General features: G+C 37.8%; 1 protein-coding gene across 4 annotated transcripts in view; it reads right to left on the bottom strand.

Annotated features, from left to right (window-relative positions):
• Positions 1-20,226, bottom strand: part of LOC126175973 (nuclear receptor coactivator 5) — a 156,016-nt gene that overhangs the window by 49,288 nt on the left and 86,502 nt on the right. For all 4 annotated transcript variants that reach the window (XM_049923070.1, XM_049923069.1, XM_049923071.1 and 1 more), the window contains 2 exons: positions 14,204-14,356; positions 663-862 (listed from right to left, as the gene is read on the bottom strand). In XM_049923070.1, coding sequence (XP_049779027.1) covers positions 663-862; positions 14,204-14,356 — 353 coding nt within the window. The remainder of the gene's footprint in view (positions 1-662; positions 863-14,203; positions 14,357-20,226) is intronic.

Here is a 20,226-nt window from a genome sequence, read left to right as displayed (position 1 = left end):
CAAATTAAAATAACAATGACTATTAATTGAATACCTGTGTTACAGAATGTATTTTTTAAATGATGAATTTGATAAATATCATTACACACCAGTAAATAGTAATTGTAAAAATTAAAACAGTCCCTACACTACAGTTACTCTATAGTTATAGAATGAAATTACACACTTTCAGAGACTTAGCTGGATCCATACAGATATAATTTTATGAATATAAACTGAAGCGGTGAACGAAAATTTGTACCAAGTCCGGGAACCGAACCTGGATCTTCTGCTTACCAGGCAGGTGCACTAGCCACTAAGCCACCTTGGCACAGTGGTCCACACAACTGCACGGATTACCCTGGCACACCTCCCTCCTTGATCCAAATTCTCACTGCCGCCACAGTCTACTTTAATTCCCCCTTACACACAAGCAGAATTGCTGAGGCTCTCCATGTTGTGGAATAACACCTCAGCATTGAACCTTCATGGCTAACACACCTGCCTAATAAGCACAAGACCCCAGTTTGATTCCCAGCCTTGGTAAAAATTTTCACTCACTGCTTCAGTCTATAGACATACTCTATAAATATTTGAAATATTCTGATGAACTTGAAAGTCACAACACCAAGGAAATTTAAATACGAATTCAATCTACATTCAAACATGAAACAAAGAAATACCTTGTGGCAAGCCATGAAGAATGTTTAACGTGAGACTGCGATGCTCTTCATTCTGTGGCATAACCACTATTGCATACAATGTTCCACGGCTTGCTATATTTGCCAGTACCCTACTTAGGGGCACTTCCTCATTTGGGAATAATAAATCAACAGTAAGACCAACTCCTTTCAACCAGTGTTCAATATATTCAGCATATTCCCTGAAACCAGACAAAGCATTGCAAATGTACTTACACAGCAGGCAAAAACCAAAATAGAAACAAACTTGGCTGCCAAAAAATGCGAAAATGCCATATATGCTTTCACCAATCAAATTTTGAATGATCTGAATAACAGAACACCACCCATTGGCATTTTTTGTGATCTCTCAAAGGCTTTTGATTGTGTAAATCATGAAATTCTGCTAGACAAGCTCAAGTACTGTGGCATGAGTGGGACAGTGCACAAATGGTTTAATTCGTACCTAACTGGAAGAGTGGAGAAAGTTGAAGTAAGTAGTTCTCATAATATGCAAAGATCAGCACATTCCTCAAACTGGAGAACTATCAAGAATGGGGTTCCACAAGGGTCAGTCTTGGGTCCTTTGTTGTTCTTAATATATATTAATGACTTGCCATTCTATATTCATGAAGAGGCAAAGTTAGTTCTCTTTGCTGATGATACAAGTATAGTAATCACACCTGACAAACAAGACTTAACTGATGAAATTGTCAATACTGTCTTTCAGAAAATTACTAAGTGGTTCCTTGTAAACGGACTCTCACTGAATTTTGATAAGACACAGTACATACAGTTCCGTACAGTGAATGGTATGACGCCATTAATAAATATAGACCTTAATCAGAAGCATATAGCTAAGGTAGAATATTCCAAATTTTTAGGTGTGTCCATTGATGAGAGATTAAATTGGAAGAAACACATTGATGATCTGCTGAAACGTTTGAGTTCAGCTACTTATGCAATAAGGGTCATTGCAAATTTTGGTGATAAACATCTTAGTAAATTAGCTTACTACGCCTATTTTCACTCGTTGCTTTCATATGGCATCATATTTTGGGGTAATTCATCACTGAGGAATAAAGTATTTATTGCACAAAAGCATGTAATCAGAATAATAGCTGGAGTCCACCCAAGATCATCCTGCAGACATTTATTTAAGGATCTAGGGATATTCACAGTAGCTTCTCAGTATATATACTCTCTTATGAAATTTGTTATTAACAACCAAACCCAATTCAAAAGTAATAGCAGTGTGCATAACTACAATACTAGGAGAAAGGATGATCTTCACTATTCAAGATTAAATTTAACTTTGGCACAGGAAGGGGTGAATTATACTGGCACTAAAGTCTTTGGTCACTTACCAAATAGTATCAAAAGTCTGACAGATAACCAACAAGTATTTAAGAAGAAATTAAAAGAATTTCTGAATGACAACTCCTTCTACTCCATAGAGGAATTTTTAGATATAAATTAAAAAAAAAAAATATTAATAAAAAAAAATAAAAATAAAAAAAACACAAAAATGAAAAAGTTGTTATATTAACTTAAGTATGTTGTTATAATGGAAGGAAACATTCCACGAAGGAAAAATATACCTAAAAACAAAGATGATGTGACTTACCAAATGAAAGTGCTGGCAGGTCGACAGACACACAAACGAACACAAACATACACACAAAATTCAAGCTTTCGCAACAAACTGTTGCCTCATCAGGAAGGAGGGAAGGAGAGGGAAAGACGAAAGGATGTGGGTTTTAAGGGAGAGGGTAAGGAGTCATTCCAGTCCCGGGAGCGGAAAGACTTACCTTAGGGGGAAAAAAGGACGGGTATACACTCGCGCACACACACACACATATCCATCCACACATATACAGACACAAGCAGACATATTTAAAGACCAATATGTCTGCTTGTGTCTGTATATGTGTGGATGGATATGTGTGTGTGTGCGCGCGCGCGAGTGTATACCCGTCCTTTTTTCCCCCTAAGGTAAGTCTTTCCGCTCCCGGGACTGGAATGACTCCTTACCCTCTCCCTTAAAACCCACATCCTTTCGTCTTTCCCTCTCCTTCCCTAATTCCTGATGAGGCAACAGTTTGTTGCGAAAGCTTGAATTTTGTGTGTATGTTTGTGTTCGTTTGTGTGTCTGTCGACCTGCCAGCACTTTCATTTGGTAAGTCACATCATCTTTGTTTTTAAGTATGTTGTTAAATTAACTCAATTATGTCTTGTATTGGAAAATTTGACTCGTTCCACATCATTACGAAATATCGTATTCATGATCCATGGAACTAGTATTAATCTAATCTAATCTAATCTGACTATACTGTTTCACTACTGGATTGACAGGCAGCATTTTCTTTACCCATATTTGTGAAACTACTGGATATTTCTAAAATGAATGTAAAAAATGAGAGGGCTGGTAGAGTGGGTCATAACAAGCAACTTTCGCATAACAACCCATACCCACAACTCTTAACATTCATCACCAGGCATCATTTAACAGCGTTATGCACTGCCAGGAAGGTAGCATATAATGTGTCATCCGAGTTCACATGGTAGCAGGTCAACGTTTTGATTTTCTCAGAGACACTGAGGCAAAAGAAGATGGGGCTCATGTTTTGTGACCTTTATTTGAAAACAGTAATAAAAACTGCTCGAAATTACATCATTCTGCTTGAATGCATTCCAGAAAACAACATCCAAGAGATTATCACACCCTTTCAAACACACCTGGCAAAGTGGGATTACATCAGAAGCTGGCATAATTCACACTATTAATTCTTCATCTGTCTTGACAGGTATTTCATACACAACAGATTTCAGGTGTACCAAAACAAAACAAAAAATCAAGGGGCATCAAGCATCGACGGAACATGCAAGCCATGCCAATGGTCCACTGCACCCTATCCAATACCATCAAAATGATTTCACACCCCATGAGAGAAGCCAGCAGATGCACCATCATGCCAATACCATATATGCTGCCACAGGTGAGTGGAGCATGTTCCAACAACTCAGGCAGTGTTTCCCTGACAAATTTTAAGTATCTGCATTCAGTCGTTGGGGGAGCATCCATGGACCAATCATGTTACTGCCTAGCAAACCAGCCCAAATGATGATGGTGAAGTGCTCTTGGTGACCACAAACAAAGACAGCTAGCAGATTTTTCCTTGTGCACAAATGTTGATTGTGGTTGTTGAAGATACCTTCCCTTGTGAAGGATGGATGCCTCATTTGTAAAAAGTACAAAGTGTGTGAATTCAGGTGGAATGGCACACTTCCACAAAAACCACATGCAGAAGTCAATGCGGCACGGAAACTTTTCTGGGTTAAGGGCTTGAGCTTCTTGAAGGAAGGAAGGATGCAAATAATTTTCATTCCACACATGACAGACCGTGGATTTGGAAAAGCAGGAATTTTTCCTTATTGCCCCGATGACAGATTCCAGAAGACACAGATACATATGATACTGAATAACAAGACGTTTCTTGGACAACAGCCTTCAAAATGCCACTGAAATAGGTTCACTTTAATCTAACAGAAGGAAAGTCATGGCAAGCAAAGCACTTCATGTTAACTCCACAAATGGGTACCGTTATAAGGGTCTGCAATGAAAATGATACTTACAGTACTGAAAGCAAGGAGTCCCTATCATGTGATTCCGATTCTACCTCCAGAACACCTAACAGTGATACAGAACATCAAGAGTCAAATTAAAATGAAGGCAAGGTAAATATATACTTGATGGAATAGATGATTTTATTATTGAGTAAATATGTTTCATGCTGATAATGTCATAGACTTACTGAAACTGATATTTGCTTGTAAATTTTCCTGAATACAAGTGTTTTTGAAGCAGTAATTTTGAATTCAATTAACCTACAAAAACTTGTTTCGGATAGAAAATGTAATATGTTGTTGTGAATATACCAATATATTTTTTTTAAGCTTCAAAATAGTGATTGGATTCCAACTTGGTATGTACATACAAAATAAATAAAAATTCACCTCACCTTGTGAGGTGAAACCAGTCAACAATTAAAATAATAAGCGCAATTATGAATAAAAAATTAACACGTGAATGTACCATCATCAAGGTTGTACAGTTAACACTTCAAATTTGTATTGCAATATCACTACAGTAAATGAATGATATTAAAAACCCGATTCACTCCAGCTTACAATACCATCAACTCTGAAAGCACTAAGGAGGAAGGGAAAATTTATAAATGAGTCGTTTTAACATCCATTTAATGCTGTTGGGACTGGGACTCGAAAAATTGACATAATACGTGGGTAAATGGTAATGATAGGAGTAACTTCAAAGTTCCACCGTTTGGGTTGAAATGGCAGTGATAAGGTGACATCCTAGTAAATGTATATCTGTATGTTTTTACTAGCTCTTTGATTTCGTGTCTGGGGAACTGTGGTCAATTCAGTTCTGTAAGTTCTACCTTTTCAATGTTACCACGTAACTTCAATGCTCCAGCACTGAAGCCTGTAATGGATCTGGGAGATGTAATTTTTTTACCGTATTTATCGATACCGAATTGTAAATGTTTTCTTATATTTTTGTCAGGAGTTATTATAATTTGTCTTATTATATGTTAATTTACTTCTGTTTTTGAGAGTAAAAGCATATTGATTACTATTAGAAAATGTATCGAAGAATAGCAAAGAGACTGATTACAAGTGGAAACTTGTGAATTGTGTAAAATATCTTTGACGTTGGAGTCGTCTTTGACTATAGTCAGTCGGCAGCTAACTCTTGGTGTGTGTTGACGGAAGAACAATGTGAAGGTCGCCGTCATAAATAATTTTGAATTATGTTACTATTATTTTTGTATTAAATAAAAAGAAGAAACTACATTTGAAGAAACTGTATTTGAAACACCAAAATGAGAGAAACACGTTGAACCACGTCTTTTCTGCAGCCGACAACGATGCATTGTGGAATCATACTTAGACAACTGAAGCCAAGACTAATATCGCCTTGCAAACGTCTAACGGAAAAGGTACTGTCACGAAATATGGCAAATTTAAGTAAATAAAAAATAGTGAGCATATGTTAAACTTGTGTCGTAGCCGGGAAAACATATTTCAGTTGTGGGCTGTAGCCGGGATGCCATATTTCAAGCCAAACAATCATTTTCTCCAGAATGAATTTTCACTCTGCAGTGGAATGATTAAAACTGTATGCCAGACCAGGATTCAAACCTGGCACCTCTGCTTTCTGTGGGCAAGTGCTCTACTGACTGAGCTACCCAAACACAACCCATGACCCATCCTCACAGCTTTACTTCCACCAGTACCTCATTTTGTACCTTCCAAACTTTACAAGTTCTCCTGCATAACTAGCACTCCTGGAAGAAAGGATACTACAGAGACATGGCTTAGTGACAGCCTGTGGGATTGTTTCCAGAATGCATATTCCCTCTGCAGCAGTGTGTGTGCTGATTTGAAATTCTGAGTGCTGGTCTGACACATGGTTTTAATTCACCAAGAAGAATTGTCAACAATGTACGCACGCAAAGCACGAAACATTTCTCTTGTTTGGCCTTTTACAGCAAACCCCTGACCAAGAGCACAACTGATGTCCTATAAGTCACTTAAAGTGTCTCATGCAAGACCAAAGGGCCAGAGTATACCTCTTCGAGAGTACCTGGAGTATGAAAGCTAATGCAAACTCAGCTTATAACATATATATTAATCAACTGAAATGTCATTTAACAGTGACTGGATTGCGTTGACACTGGTATCAAAAGTAGTTTGAACAGTTTCTGTGCTGAAAGCGAATTATTTACAATTGTATTTATAAAGCCAAAATTCATCCCACTGCAAGATCTTTTGCTATGTAGGGCGGTTGTTATGTTTCACATACTTGTCCAAATAGTGCAGTACTGACAATGTATTCTTGTGCTTTGTCACTGTTTATATTGATCTAATTCCCAGATACAGTTTTTGTAATTGTAAACATGCCGAAGCACACAACTGCTGCCAACGAGGGAGCATGGGAGTTCAAAGCACAAGGTCTTTATGGCCTGATGAAGCTATAGTATTCTATAAATACTGCAACAGCATGATATCATGGGACAGAAAAGATATTGTATTAAACTACATGCAGAGGAGAAGCACAAATGAAATAGATCAAAGAATTCTATTGCGCAAATAAAGCTGTTTATATAAGCTGGTTCATTGTTGGCCTTTGCTACCATCCAACAGTGATCTCTATGTGACTTACATGGTGAACTGGGTGATTCTTTGCATTGTGTTTAGTTTCCCATTTGGACTTTGCCTGTTATCTGCTGCTGCTGCTGCTGCACTATTGCTTGGGCCGGGAATAGGACAGGTTTTCACCTTGTGACCTGCCTGGCTCAGCAAATGATGAAGTTATCTGTTTCCATGTTTATGATGCCACATTTATTTCATGTAACTGTATCAAGTTTTATGTAGAAATAAATGTCAATTGCTGTCTGCAAATATGGTGATGACATGATTGTGAGATAGCACAACCATGATGGTATTTTTGAACTATGAAGTGTTGGGAAGCATGGAAACCACTCAACAGTTAATGTAACAACTTCAGCAGCAGACAGCAACAGCACAGCACTTTCAAGAACCACTGCATAAAACTCATCAATGGTGTCAAGTCCTGCCACCCCGGTGTTTCTGCTGTTTGACAAAGCAAAAAGACAATGAGCATCTCCCAAAGGTGGATGACACTTCATGGAGGCAAGTCAACATACATTTCTTTGTATCATGTAGTGCAGATATCTGATTCATTCACAGAGACTTCAACCATTTCATTAGACAGTATCTGTCATCCTCTCATCAGGCAGAATATGTGCACTGCTAACTGATCATTTTGCATCAGAACATGTATATGGCAGCTGCTGGACTAGAACTCCTCCAACACAGGGAAAGAAACTCAACTTTACACAGCCTGGGTTATGGAATTACCAATATTGAGCCACACCTGTAATTTCAGGTGCATTTGTGGCATATACTGCACTGAAGTTCTTTTCTACATGCTTTACTCAAGTCAGATATCTCCCAGTACACTTTCTCAACCACCTACAAAGTTTTAAACTCTCCTACCTAAGTCCACTTCTGTTGATCATTAGAATGGAAAGACAGCACCGTGACCCATCAAGAGTATTTCAACCACAAGCCCTCCAAATGTTGTTTGCCACCAGTGCCTTTTAAAGCATATACACATAGAACACCCCACTACGATGCTATCTGCCAAATTGCTTCGAAGCAGGACAATGCGGAAGTTTACTGCGTACACCTTTGCAAGTCCGCTGCCTGGAACAACAACGCGACAGCTCAAACAATTTTCAACCAGTGGCAAAATGCTCTGGAGCACAAAAAGGCAAATACATTCCTCTAAATGATTGACAGAAAAGTTGCGAACCAGCTGCCTCAAACCTCATTCTGCCTTCCCCGCCAAAAACTTTTGGCATGTGAACATATTCGCACTCTTCCTTCCTTTTAGCCAGTCTCTCTTCATGGTTATGCATTCGTACCTACTGCCACTGCCTACGTGTCTCTTTCTCTCTCCCCCCCCCCCCCCCCCCCAATGTCTCTTTCTTTCTCCACTTGATTTACAAGATATCCCACAATCACTGTGTCCTCTTTCATTTACACTGTCTTCTTCTGCCTTTCTTCCCCAATGCCACTGTCTGCACCATACCTCAGCAGTACAAAAATTCTGAGGAACCAACTTATTTTTTCCAATTTACTCACATGTTTAAAATTTCAGTTCAAAATACGTTCACCTGTGCGTCAATTCGAATTCGCCTCTCTTTTTCATTCCCACTCTCTTTCACAGCCACTTTCTCCCTCTCACCATCACTCCCCCCCCCCCCCCCCCCCCCCCCACACACACACACACACAGGCACTATTTCTTCTCTCTTCCACAATCACTCTCTCTCTGCTAATCTCTATCAGCACAAAAAAAGCACGAATATGTTTGCATGCCAAAATTTTTGGTGAAGAAGGTGGAGTGAGACAGCAGGTTCCCCACTTTTCTGACAGTCTTTTAAAGAGGAGAGTATTTGTCTTTTATGTGACCTACTACAATGGAGTGTGCTGCTTATATAAAACGAGTGCTATAGTTCAGTAAAGTTTTGACAGTTTATTTACATACTTTAATACATTTATATACTTTGAAAATAAGAACAGAAAATAAGTATGCATTAGACAAGGTTAACACAAAATCATTAGGTTTACATTTCTTCTGGATACTTTGCTAATCAATCGCAATTCATCGAAAATGCCAGCCCTATGATTTGTATCTTAAGAAAGTAAAAATGTTATTAGAAATATTTTATTAAATTGGCAGACTTTCCAGTTTTGCACAGATTTTGGCAATCATCTTTAGTTATTTTTAGGTACATTATGACCCTTTTTAGGCCATTTTTTTTTACCGCTTTGGGCATATTTGTATAGGAGTTAATTGCCCATTATACAGAGAAAGTGCATCGGCAATAAATGCTGATTAAAAACTTAGTTGGCCAACCTCAGGACCCTTGTGATGACCCTAGTATCCTTGCCATGCATTCACTATTTTAGTTACAACTACATTTATGCCTCAGATCAGATATGTAACTTCAAAGCTTTGGATCTCAGTAACAGATAATAATACTGTATGAAGTTATCCAAGAACATCAATTTAAGAACATACGGAAAAATTTTTGACAATCTGCCATGAACAGAAATTACAGAAGTGGCCACCCTCACAGCTGGTACTTTTAATACCCACATATGATTGTTTTTTAGGGTTTTATAATGAACTGCTCACGAACGAATGGTGCTTTTGAGAGGCACCTAAGTCCACCTTACATCACATATAATGCAAAAGAACTGATAGATTTGTTCAATTTGCCTGGGTTGGAGGAAGTGTGTAGTGTCCAAATTTTGACCCTGTACTGAAGGATAGCTACTCCGATAGGTGTAAAAATGGTCACTAGGCCAATAGCTATCCAAATCATTTGACCTCTTTATCTCTGTGATCAATAAAACACAAGATACGATTCCCTGAAAAATCATGTTTTTGCACACAGCTTTCTGCAACAGACTGATACCGTGCATGCGCCAGTTACAAGGACACTATCTCCAAACTAATACTGACATATTAGACGATTTTGCAATTGCGAATAATGACTACCATCAGCTGTAGAATGGAATGACGACAGTGAAAATCTGTGCTGAACCGAGACTTGAACCCGGATTTCCCACTTACCACGAGCAGTGACCTTACCATTTGGCTATCCGTGTACAACTCACGGCCAAACCAAAACTTCCATATGTCGTCAACCATACGTCGGGTACCATTCACAGGAATAGTTACTTTTCTTTTTGGTACAGCTGCATTAGAATCCCTTATAAATCAGTCAAGATATGACCATCATGACATTCTGCGCTTTGGGCACTGAACAGTATTGTATTGTATTGTACTGTATTGTATTTTTTATTGGTCCTGTTGTCTACATAGCGGCTTATGTATAAGACATTGGACAAGTCAAGTTATAAATATACAGGCTGAAAGTCATTTCAAGGCATACATATTTAAGGTTACAATAATACACTTTACACGTAAGTATTTATATAACACATTTCATAAATTTAAATATTCTTCAATGAGGTAAAAGCAGTGATCCTGTAAATATGACTTTAGAGATTTTCCAAATGTACCGTATTTACTCGAATCTAAGCCGCACTCGAATCTAAGCCGCACCTGAAAAATGAGACTCGAAATAAAGGAAAAAAATATTTCCCGAATCTAAGCCGCACCTGAAATTCAAGACTCGAAATTCAAGGGGAGAGAAAAGTTTTAGGCCGCACCTCCAAATCGAAATAAAGTTGGTCCATTGTAATATGAGACACAATTTAGGTTGAATGAAAGACGATACAGCGACAGTAGTTTGGTTCGAGTCGTAAGCTTAGCAGTTAAGCTTTACCAGGTAGCCATTGCTATGCGTCAGGCGCTCCGTCCGTATTTATACGGGTACCCTTCCTTTTTCACGTGCTTCGTCTGGTTTGAATCGATTGCTTATTTTGCTTTGTCTGGTAAGTGCCGTTTTTTTTTGTTATAGGTGTTTACGTCACTCTAAGCTGAAAATGCATTACTGTACTGTGTCATGCATTGTTTGTCGCATTCTGATAGTGCGTGTTCACGGCCTGTCGCCACTCGCGGCATGGCTTGCTTTTGTGCGCGCTACCGCCTCTTTAAAAAAAAAAAAAAAAAGGAATCGTCTCATTAGCGAAACAATGGCAAGACACTGCTATTTGTTGTTACTTACACTGCTGCTTTCTTTGATAATGATCAACAAGAACCAAATAATAGACTGCGTATGACAGAACATGTTCTGAACGAGAGTTAGGCGCAAATTTTTCTCCGTTTGAAAACCTTTGCGGCCGCTTCTTTAGTACATCAAATTCTGCACAGAAATTAGTCATCTTACATTTAAAATCTAGTCAGTTGCCGTGCTTCATTTCTGACTATATCACTATTAGGCATAAGAATAATACGAATAAAAAAAGACACGATACGTATATTCTTCCGCGTTTGCTGTTGTCTCACTCTAGTTTCGTAGTTTATTAGGCAGACAGGATTTAAATGAGATAGCAGCAAACACGAAAGAATACATGGCAAAATGTTTATATTCGTATTATTCTTATGGTGCAGAGAATACTGCATGTGATTCACATTTCATCAGGTTCCTATTAGCAACCATCTCTTCTCACAGGTAGGAAAAAACTCGGAACGTAGAGTTGGCCATATTGACAAACATCCCTAACAGTCTTGCCAGTCGGATTTTCGTAGTACATTGAAATTCTGCTACATTCGAAGATGAACAATACGGAATTTGTATTTACTTCGTTGGATAAAGTATGAAAATGCAGTGGTCGAAACTCGGGGTGGAGAAAAAAAAAGGTTTTGGCGCCAGTATTTATCTTTGTGCCCACAAAGCATGCTTGTGTAGTGCTACATATAGCTATTCGACAGCAGAAGTTAGTTGTGGCGGCACCTACCAACATTTTTCAGAACTTCCGCTTGCTTTGCACTCGATTCTAAGCCGCAGGTGGTTTTTTGGATTACAGAAACCGGAAAAAAAGTGCGGCTTAGATTCGAGTAAATACGGTATTGACCTCAGTGATAAGCTTTATAACAAACTTCTTGAAAACATAAAAGCTAACTCCCATGTGAAAAGCACCTTTTTGGCACAGTGCTGTGCTGATTTGAGTCATATGTTAAGTTTCTGTTTTGTCTGGTAAAGTGTTCATATATATCACAGTTTTTTTGCAGTCTCCAGTCCTTGTCTATTACATTTAATTTAAAGAAGAAAAGTGTTTCCATAATGTGTACACATGGTAATGGAGGAATACCAGATTTCTTAAACAGTGGTTTACAAGAGTCTCTAGGCATGCACCCAAACAAGATTCTAATGGCCCTTTTTTGTAATTTAAAAGTGCTATTAGCTGTTTTAGATTTTCCCCAGAAGGTGACCTCATATCTAAGACGAGAATGAAAGTACGCACGATATGCATTCAATACTGTTTTCTCACTACAGCATGATTTTAATGAACAAAGAAGGTAACACGTTTTGCTCAGTTCTGCATTGAGATATTCAATATGCTTATTCCATCTGATGTTACTCTGCAGCCAAAGTCCTAAGAATTTGGTTTCAGTATTGTTACCAACTGGTTCGTCATTGATAGAGACTGATGGGATAAACATGTCCTTATTAGGAACATTGTGGAATTTTAGAGCAATCGTTTTCTTACTGTTAACCCATACCATCACAATCTTAGTGGTGGCACTTATTTATGAAAACATTTTTGAGGGTCATATGTAAACAACAGGTTAGAGTTTCCCGTTGAAGTACCTGTTCATGCCATTCAGTAACCTATCCTTTGCAGAGAAACCAGACTCTTGTTTCTCAGTTGAAAAAGGGTCTAGGAACCAAAACAAAATTAGGCTCATATTTTGCTCAAAGCTTTGGATGAATTTGTGTTGCTGATAAACTGTCCTAAGTTAAGTTTATCCGCTGAATGAAATATACACACATCAAAACTACTTTTAAAAAGACAAGTGAACAAAACTATTCCAGAAATCAGCAGGACACTTGACTTACATTACCACATATCACAAACACAACAAAAACTTATCAATGTAAGTGCCAACTCCCTGCCAGGTTGAGGAATATTCTACACACCTCATGCACACTTCTAAGCTCATTCAAAGGCATTAATAGAGTTGGTCTTCAGCAAAACTGTCTGAGCATTAGTCACAAAGGCTCTTGTTTACATTCTTTTTCAGGTCTTGAGTTGCTTGTATGCAGCATGTAGAGTAGGCTGAAAAACCAGTCTCTTGACACAAGGCTAGTATGCATCAACAAACTCCATCCAAGCAACTATACAATGTACATTATGCCAGCAAAACTACAATTTTTTATAACATCCAAAAGGTTTGATAAGCAAATCAGTTTCATTCTACAGTGACTATAAAGTTCCCAAAGTTGAGAGAGAGAGATGTTACAAGGCAGCTGACTAGTAGAAAGTTCAAGCAATACTTTTCTATCAGTCACAATACTTCTACCTGCAGTATGAATGCTATACTTGTAAGAGTAATGTCACTTTCAGAAATATAGTGCAATTCATATTTAAGTAATTGCAGTAAATATATGCTTTTATACAGTTACGGATGTAGGTAACAATCATTCTGTGGTACCCACAAGATTAAATGTAATGCCTCGTAAATTGGAATCAACTTAAAACATACTTTCACTACAACATTCAAAACTGTGATGGCATAACAGCAGAACGATTGCACCACTGATGAATTCACTTGGCATCACATAACAGCGGAAGGGTTGCACCATTGACTGAATTCGAGAGCAAGTGTTACACTATAAGTGCGAGAAAATAATTCCCTTAAAATCCACATAAATATGCTACAAATGAAGACAAGGTTTGAGCCCCCAGAATTTAGCATCAAAACATAAGGAATGTTAACTGTGCATATGTTAGCACAGTATGATTAAAGTGGAGCCATTCTCTGTAATTTTTCACTGGCAGCTGTTTAATGCATTCTAAGCACTGTGCACTGCTATGAGCAGTGTGAAACTTTGTATTGGCATATGGAACTTTTTCTGATCTAGTGACTTCCTAATAATAATAATAATAATAATAATAATAATAATAATAATAATAATAATAAAACTTTCCTGATAAGACACTGGTTGCTTTCATCAAACTATGTAAAACTAAATCAAGCTTAATTTCTATTAATGCTGACCAACCCCCCCCCCCTCCCCCCCCCCCCCCACCTTGACCGAATATTGTCTTGTTTAGTTTTTATTGAAACCACAAAAATAACAAAATGAACCCAAATGGAAAAAAACTGAAAAACTATGCCAGAAAAATACTGATTCCTTTATTAGTGTTCGTCCTGATGAGGTAAGCAGACACAATTAGCCTAAAATCCAAACAAGCAGAAAACCCTGCATGAGAAATGTAGACTCACCTCTGACTCTTGTTACAGACAATTATTTCACAATCATTTGTCCGGTCCATTGGCGGAATATTACTTGGTGGTCGGACATCTTTAGGTGGAATGTTCCTTGGTTCTGCCATTCCTGGTCTGAAAGGTGCACCACCAAATGGAGGTTGCTCCTTCCTGAATGGACAAAAATCAGGTCGTTTCCTACTAAAACACGACAAGATTATATAATAAAATGAAAAAAGTTCAAAAACATAAAATTTCTGGCATACATAATTATTATAAAAGTGAACATAATACAACACTGACCCTGTTTATTTACCCTAAAGAGATGTATCAAAATATCATGAACTACAATTATATACAATTACATATATTCATAGCCACTATTTATGAGGCACTACGTCCTGTACAGCTAACAAAAAGCATATGAAGAAGTAAAAAATTATATTCCTAACATTTGGAAGAGAAAAAGAAACAATTGAGGGAAGTGGGACAAGGGAGGCAAATCAGTAAGGAGGCAGATCACTAAGGACCCAGGGAACCACAAGGTATTACAGAGATGGGTGCCAGAATAATTGTCCATCTGTCTTGCTGTGAACATTTCTTTTTTATGTAATCATCTGTTATCATTCAGTTGAGAGGCAAAATATTAAAAAACAAAAACATTAATGAAACTGTGCTGTGAAAAGTCTATTACGTGGTAGTTCATCACAGTTTACCACTGTTTCCTTGCATCAAACACAGCTGGAAATGTTAAAAATTTGGGGCTGCTACAAATATGTAAGCTGTTACAGCTAGTACTCCAAAAACAAGCTCTGTTCACGGTTTCAAAGTGAGCAATGAAGAGTAGCAGAACTGGCTGCAACAGTATACTCAGTAAACAACTGTAGGTTCAGCTTTCCACTGCTCTAAGCAGTCAGCTTGTTTTATTGGGTCATTTTGTGCATTTCCTTTTGTGTTTAGTGTTTTATACTGTTCATGTGCAACAACTTAATATGGTTTATTTCACTTTGTCTCCCAATTCTGATAACAGCTTTGTTTATGTTAGTCACATTGCACGTGTACTAGGAATATTGTCAATGCTAATGCTTTCTTCACCTTCAACCTTATATTCGATCACTTTAACATGCTCATTTCGTACACAATCAATAATGTCCATGTGTGATCCTGAAGTAAGTTTTTTGTTCTCAACAACTGCCTGGCAGTTCAAGATCAATAATGCATTATAGATCATCATACACAGACGAGATGTCACTGCTGCTGAAACGTGTGTGGCTTTGTTTTCTTCATCTGTTGAATATGGTTGAATGGAACACTTGTGGCCAGACTGGTGCTTTTGTTACGCCAGGTGTACTGAATATGTAACAGTCTTCAGATTTATAGATTTCAAGGACATTTCAATCTCATCTAAATTTACTGGTGAAGTGAGCCATTCATGGGGATAAGCCTTGCATGCTCATATGATAAACCAGCAGCTGAATTAATGTGTTTTTAGGTGAAGCCAATTTTGTATTGATGATGGGATTACATGCTTCAAACATCTCGGGCTTATAATCTAGCCTATACAAAGAGGTTTCAGCTTATGCTACATATATCATTTGGACGTGATTAATTCTGTCTTTATTTGTTTAGGTTTCAGCTTATGCTACCTGAATCATTTGGATGACATAATTCTCTCTTTGTTTTCAAACCCATCTCATTTCCTGGACATTTTACATGGAAGCAAGTGCCATTTCATAACAATTATACACTTGAGCACTTAAATTTACACATACCATGGCTCTGAGTAGAATTTAAGGACAATGTGAAGTATATCCACCATTCGTTGGCAGCAAAAAAGTCTTGTTTACTGGCTAAATTGGAGGCGAAATTTTGCAACTTGGGATTTAATAATTGGCTCAGAAAGTGGCACACCTTCACTTCACTTTATTAAAAGTATTCATACAGTATTTGCCACATTCAATGTCTTTTCATAGTCCTGTCCTGTTTCTGTCCATTACCACACCATTTTCAACTGTGTTTGCAAAACTTCTAAGTTTAATTCATTCTTTTATCCACACATTGATTGTTCTGTCAGATACAACACACTCACATGTTAAGCTTGTTTTTGCATCATTCTTCACGTGATCAATAATTTTTAGTTCATTGTTCACGGAACATGCTTTTTGTTTCTATGAGATTGTGATAAGTATGTCCAAATCTAGACTTTGACTTAAGAGAAAAGTGTGAGGTCATCCACATGACTGTTAAAAGGAATCCATTAAACTTCATTTACATGATAAAATCAATCAAATCAAAGTCTGTAAATTCAATTAAATATCTAGGAATTACAATTACAAACAGCTTAAAGTGCAAAAAACACACAGAAAATGTTGTTGGAAAGGTAACCAAATACTTGTTTTCTTGGCAGAACACTTAGATGCTGCAACAGGGTTTTGGAGTACTGTTGGGTGGTGTGGGATCCTAACCAGATGGGATTAACGGAGTACATCGAGAATGTTCAAATAAGAGAAGCACATTTTGTATTATTGAGAAATAGGAGAGAGACAGTCACAAACATGATATGGGCTTTGGGATGGACTTCATTAAAACTAGGGCATTTCTCGCTACGGCAGGACTTTTCACAAAATTCCAAATACCAACTTCCTGCTCTGAATGTGTAATTATTTAGTTGACGACAACCTACACATGGAGAAATGATCATCATAATAAAATATGGGAAACCAGAGGTCACCTGGAAAGATATAGGTATTTGTTTTTTTCCGAGCGCTGTACGAGAGTGGAATGATAGAGAATTATTGTCAAGGTGATTCGATGAACCCTCTGCCATGCACTTAAGTGTGATCTGCAGAGTAGCCATGTAGATGTAGATGTACATGTGCATTATGGCTCTGCTCAGTTCAATTATTGTCAAGAATTGTTAGTAATTTTGCAGATTGCGATAACAACAACTGTGAGGTGTGTATTAACATTTTAAAGCAATGATATAATAAGATAAATCCAAAGCTGAATTTAGTTACACCTCTCTCTCTTGGTTATTGTTTTCAGGGCTTGAAGGTTGCAGGGATAAATGATACTACAAAAATGCTATATGCAGACTGTAATAAGATCTATACAACATACAGGGTGATTCAAGAAGAATACCACAACTTTAGGAATTTAAAACTCTGCAACGACAAAAGGCAGAGCTAAGCACTAACTGTCGGTGAATTAAGGGAGCTATAAAGTTTCATTTAGTTGTACATTTGTTCGCTTGAGGTGCTGTTGACTAGGCATCAGCGTCAGTTGATGCTAAGATGGCGACCGCTCAACAGAAAGCTTTTTGTGTTATTGAGTACGGCAGAAGTGAATCGACGACAGTTGTTCAGCGTGCATTTCGAACGAAGTATGGTGTTAAACCTCCTGATAGGTGGTGTATTAAACGTTGGTATAAACAGTTTACAGAGAATGGGTGTTTGTGCAAAGGGAAAAGTTCTGGACGGCCGAGAACGAGTGATGAAAATGTAGCACGCATCCAGCAAGCATTTGTTAGCAGCCCAGGAAAATCGACTCGCAGAGCTAGCAGAGAGCTGCAAATTCCACAATCAACTGTATGCAGGATGGAGCGCCACCACATTGGCACTTATCTGTCCGTAACTACCTGAACGTCAACTACCCGAGGCGATGGATCGGCCGCCAGGCAGCCCGTGACAGAGCACTTCATCACTGGCCTCCAAGAAGTCCTGATCTTACCCCCTGCGATTTTTTTCTTATGGGGGTATGTTAAGGATATGGTGTTTTGGCCACCTCTCCCAGCCACCATTGATGATTTGAAATGAGAAATAACAGCATCCATCCAAACTGTTATGCCTGATATGCTACAGAGAGTGTGGAACAAGTTGGTGTATCGGGTTGATATTGCTCGAGTGTCTGGAGGGGGCCATATTGAACATCTCTGAACTTGTTTTTGAGTGAAAAAAAACCTTTTTAAACACTCTTTGTAATGATGTATAACAGAAGGTTATATTATGTTTCTTTCATTAAATACACAGTTTTAAAGTTGTGGTATTCTTTTTGAATCACCCTGTATAATCCAAATCCCCGGTATATTGGACTTTTACTATCTTTTGTAAAATCAGCTTAACACAAGATGCTAAAATTTCCTGTAACTACACCCCCCCCCCACTTTTTTTTGCACCATTTCATAGTTTTCACAGAAATTTCTCACACAAAAGTTCCTACAATAACTCTCATGTTTTAGCTGATCAATCCAAAAAAATTATTTTTTGGCCTGTTATTACAGATGTACGCCCAGAAGGCAGAGAGATATTGAATCAGCTGTTAATTTTAACAATGTGTGACTGAAGGAAGGCAGTCCTCCTCTGCTATGCTCAGCACAGTATTCTATCACTGACAAATAGGTCAAATGTGAGCATTTCTGACTACTCCCCCTCTGTTTACGACCTGTATTTTATGAGTGACAGTTGCTTGTGTGATTGTACTTGAGAATTGTCCTCTTTCTATGGCTGTTACCTTCCACTATGTCAATGGACTCCAACATCAAATAATAATCTTGAAGATTTAAGTTAATCTGTGCATTCAACAACAGCTGCTACAAAAGAAGACTCACTATCTGTCCACAGATTAATTGAAGAGTATGTACACAGTACCTGTCAGTACATTCAGTCAACTCTTACCACTAGACAGAGACCTCTTCTAAAACCAAATTTGAGTCTTCACAATCAGCTCAGAAACTAAAGCCAGAGCCTACAGATTACATCAATACATGCTTGAGAGTACTAAAATGAGTCACTAGACAGCAGTGTGTGCACATGCTGTTTCAAAACTTTCTTTTAGATGAAAATTGTGTCCGTTTGGGACTTGAATGGGTCATAAGTAGTATCTGCAAATCTTGTTGGTAAGACCACTTACCATGAAAAATAGGATTCCGGGTTTGCTTCCGGGTTTGGCACAAAGTGTAAATCTACAGAAGTTTTGCATGCTTAAAAACTTAATTTAGTCAACAAAGAAGCAAACAAGTGTTACAACTTTTTCAAATAACAGTCAGCTCTAAAAAAACATGAGCTATAAAGAAATGTGGAGAAAACAATGACATACACTTTCTTTGCTGCAAAATAGATACCTAGCCACATGATCACCTTACTAAGCTACATCCGAACGTGTTGGTTAAGACACAAAAAAATTTAAAAATTAATTTGCATTTATGCCAGGATGGTATGCAGTAGCAGTATGTGGCGTCTTCCATCGGAAGACTGATTTGATGTATCCCTCTATGTTACTGGGTAGTCTACCTTGTGCATCTCCATTTCGGTACCCACTTCTGTAACCTACATTCACCTGAACCTGCTAACTGTATCAAACATTGACCTACCTCTAACATTTAGGACCCACACTTCCTACATAAGCAAATTTAACTATTCCTTCATACCTCAGGATGTGTCCTATAAACTGATCCCTTCTCAAGTTTTACCAGAGCACTAATCTCTCCAACTCAATTTAGTATCTTTAATCAATCTCTGCCCATCCAATCTACACCATTCTTCTACAAAACCATGTATCAGAAGCTCCTTATTCTCCTAGTATGTGCTACATGTCATCCAGTTTCACTTTCATACACAACCACACTCCAGAAAAATACTTTCAGGTGAGACTTCTAACATTTAAATGTACATTCAATGTAAACATATTTATCTTGTTCAAGAAAGCTCTTCTTGGTATTCCATTGCGTCTTTGTTTGTAATTAGTTATTTTCTTGGTCAAATAGTAAAACTTATCTGGCATCTCCTAATCTAATTCCCTCAGCACCACTCAATTTAATTCATCTACACTCCTGCACCCTTCTTTAACTTTTGTTGATGTTTGTCTTAAAACACTCTTTCCAAGGCACTACTCATTTTGTTCAACTGCTCTTCTAAGTCCTCTGCCACAGCCACCAGACTTAGAATGCCTTTTTTATTCACAGTTTTACTGATTGTGTCTGATGGGTTTATGATAGTTAAATGGTTTTGACTATAATTATCATCATCACAAGTAAAAATACAGAA

The sequence above is a fragment of the Schistocerca cancellata genome, chromosome 3 (assembly GCF_023864275.1).
Source record: "Schistocerca cancellata isolate TAMUIC-IGC-003103 chromosome 3, iqSchCanc2.1, whole genome shotgun sequence".
Taxonomy (NCBI): domain Eukaryota; kingdom Metazoa; phylum Arthropoda; class Insecta; order Orthoptera; family Acrididae; genus Schistocerca; species Schistocerca cancellata.
The sequence above is the reverse complement of the archived record's forward strand: the minus strand, read 5'-3'. Positions and strand labels throughout refer to the sequence as shown.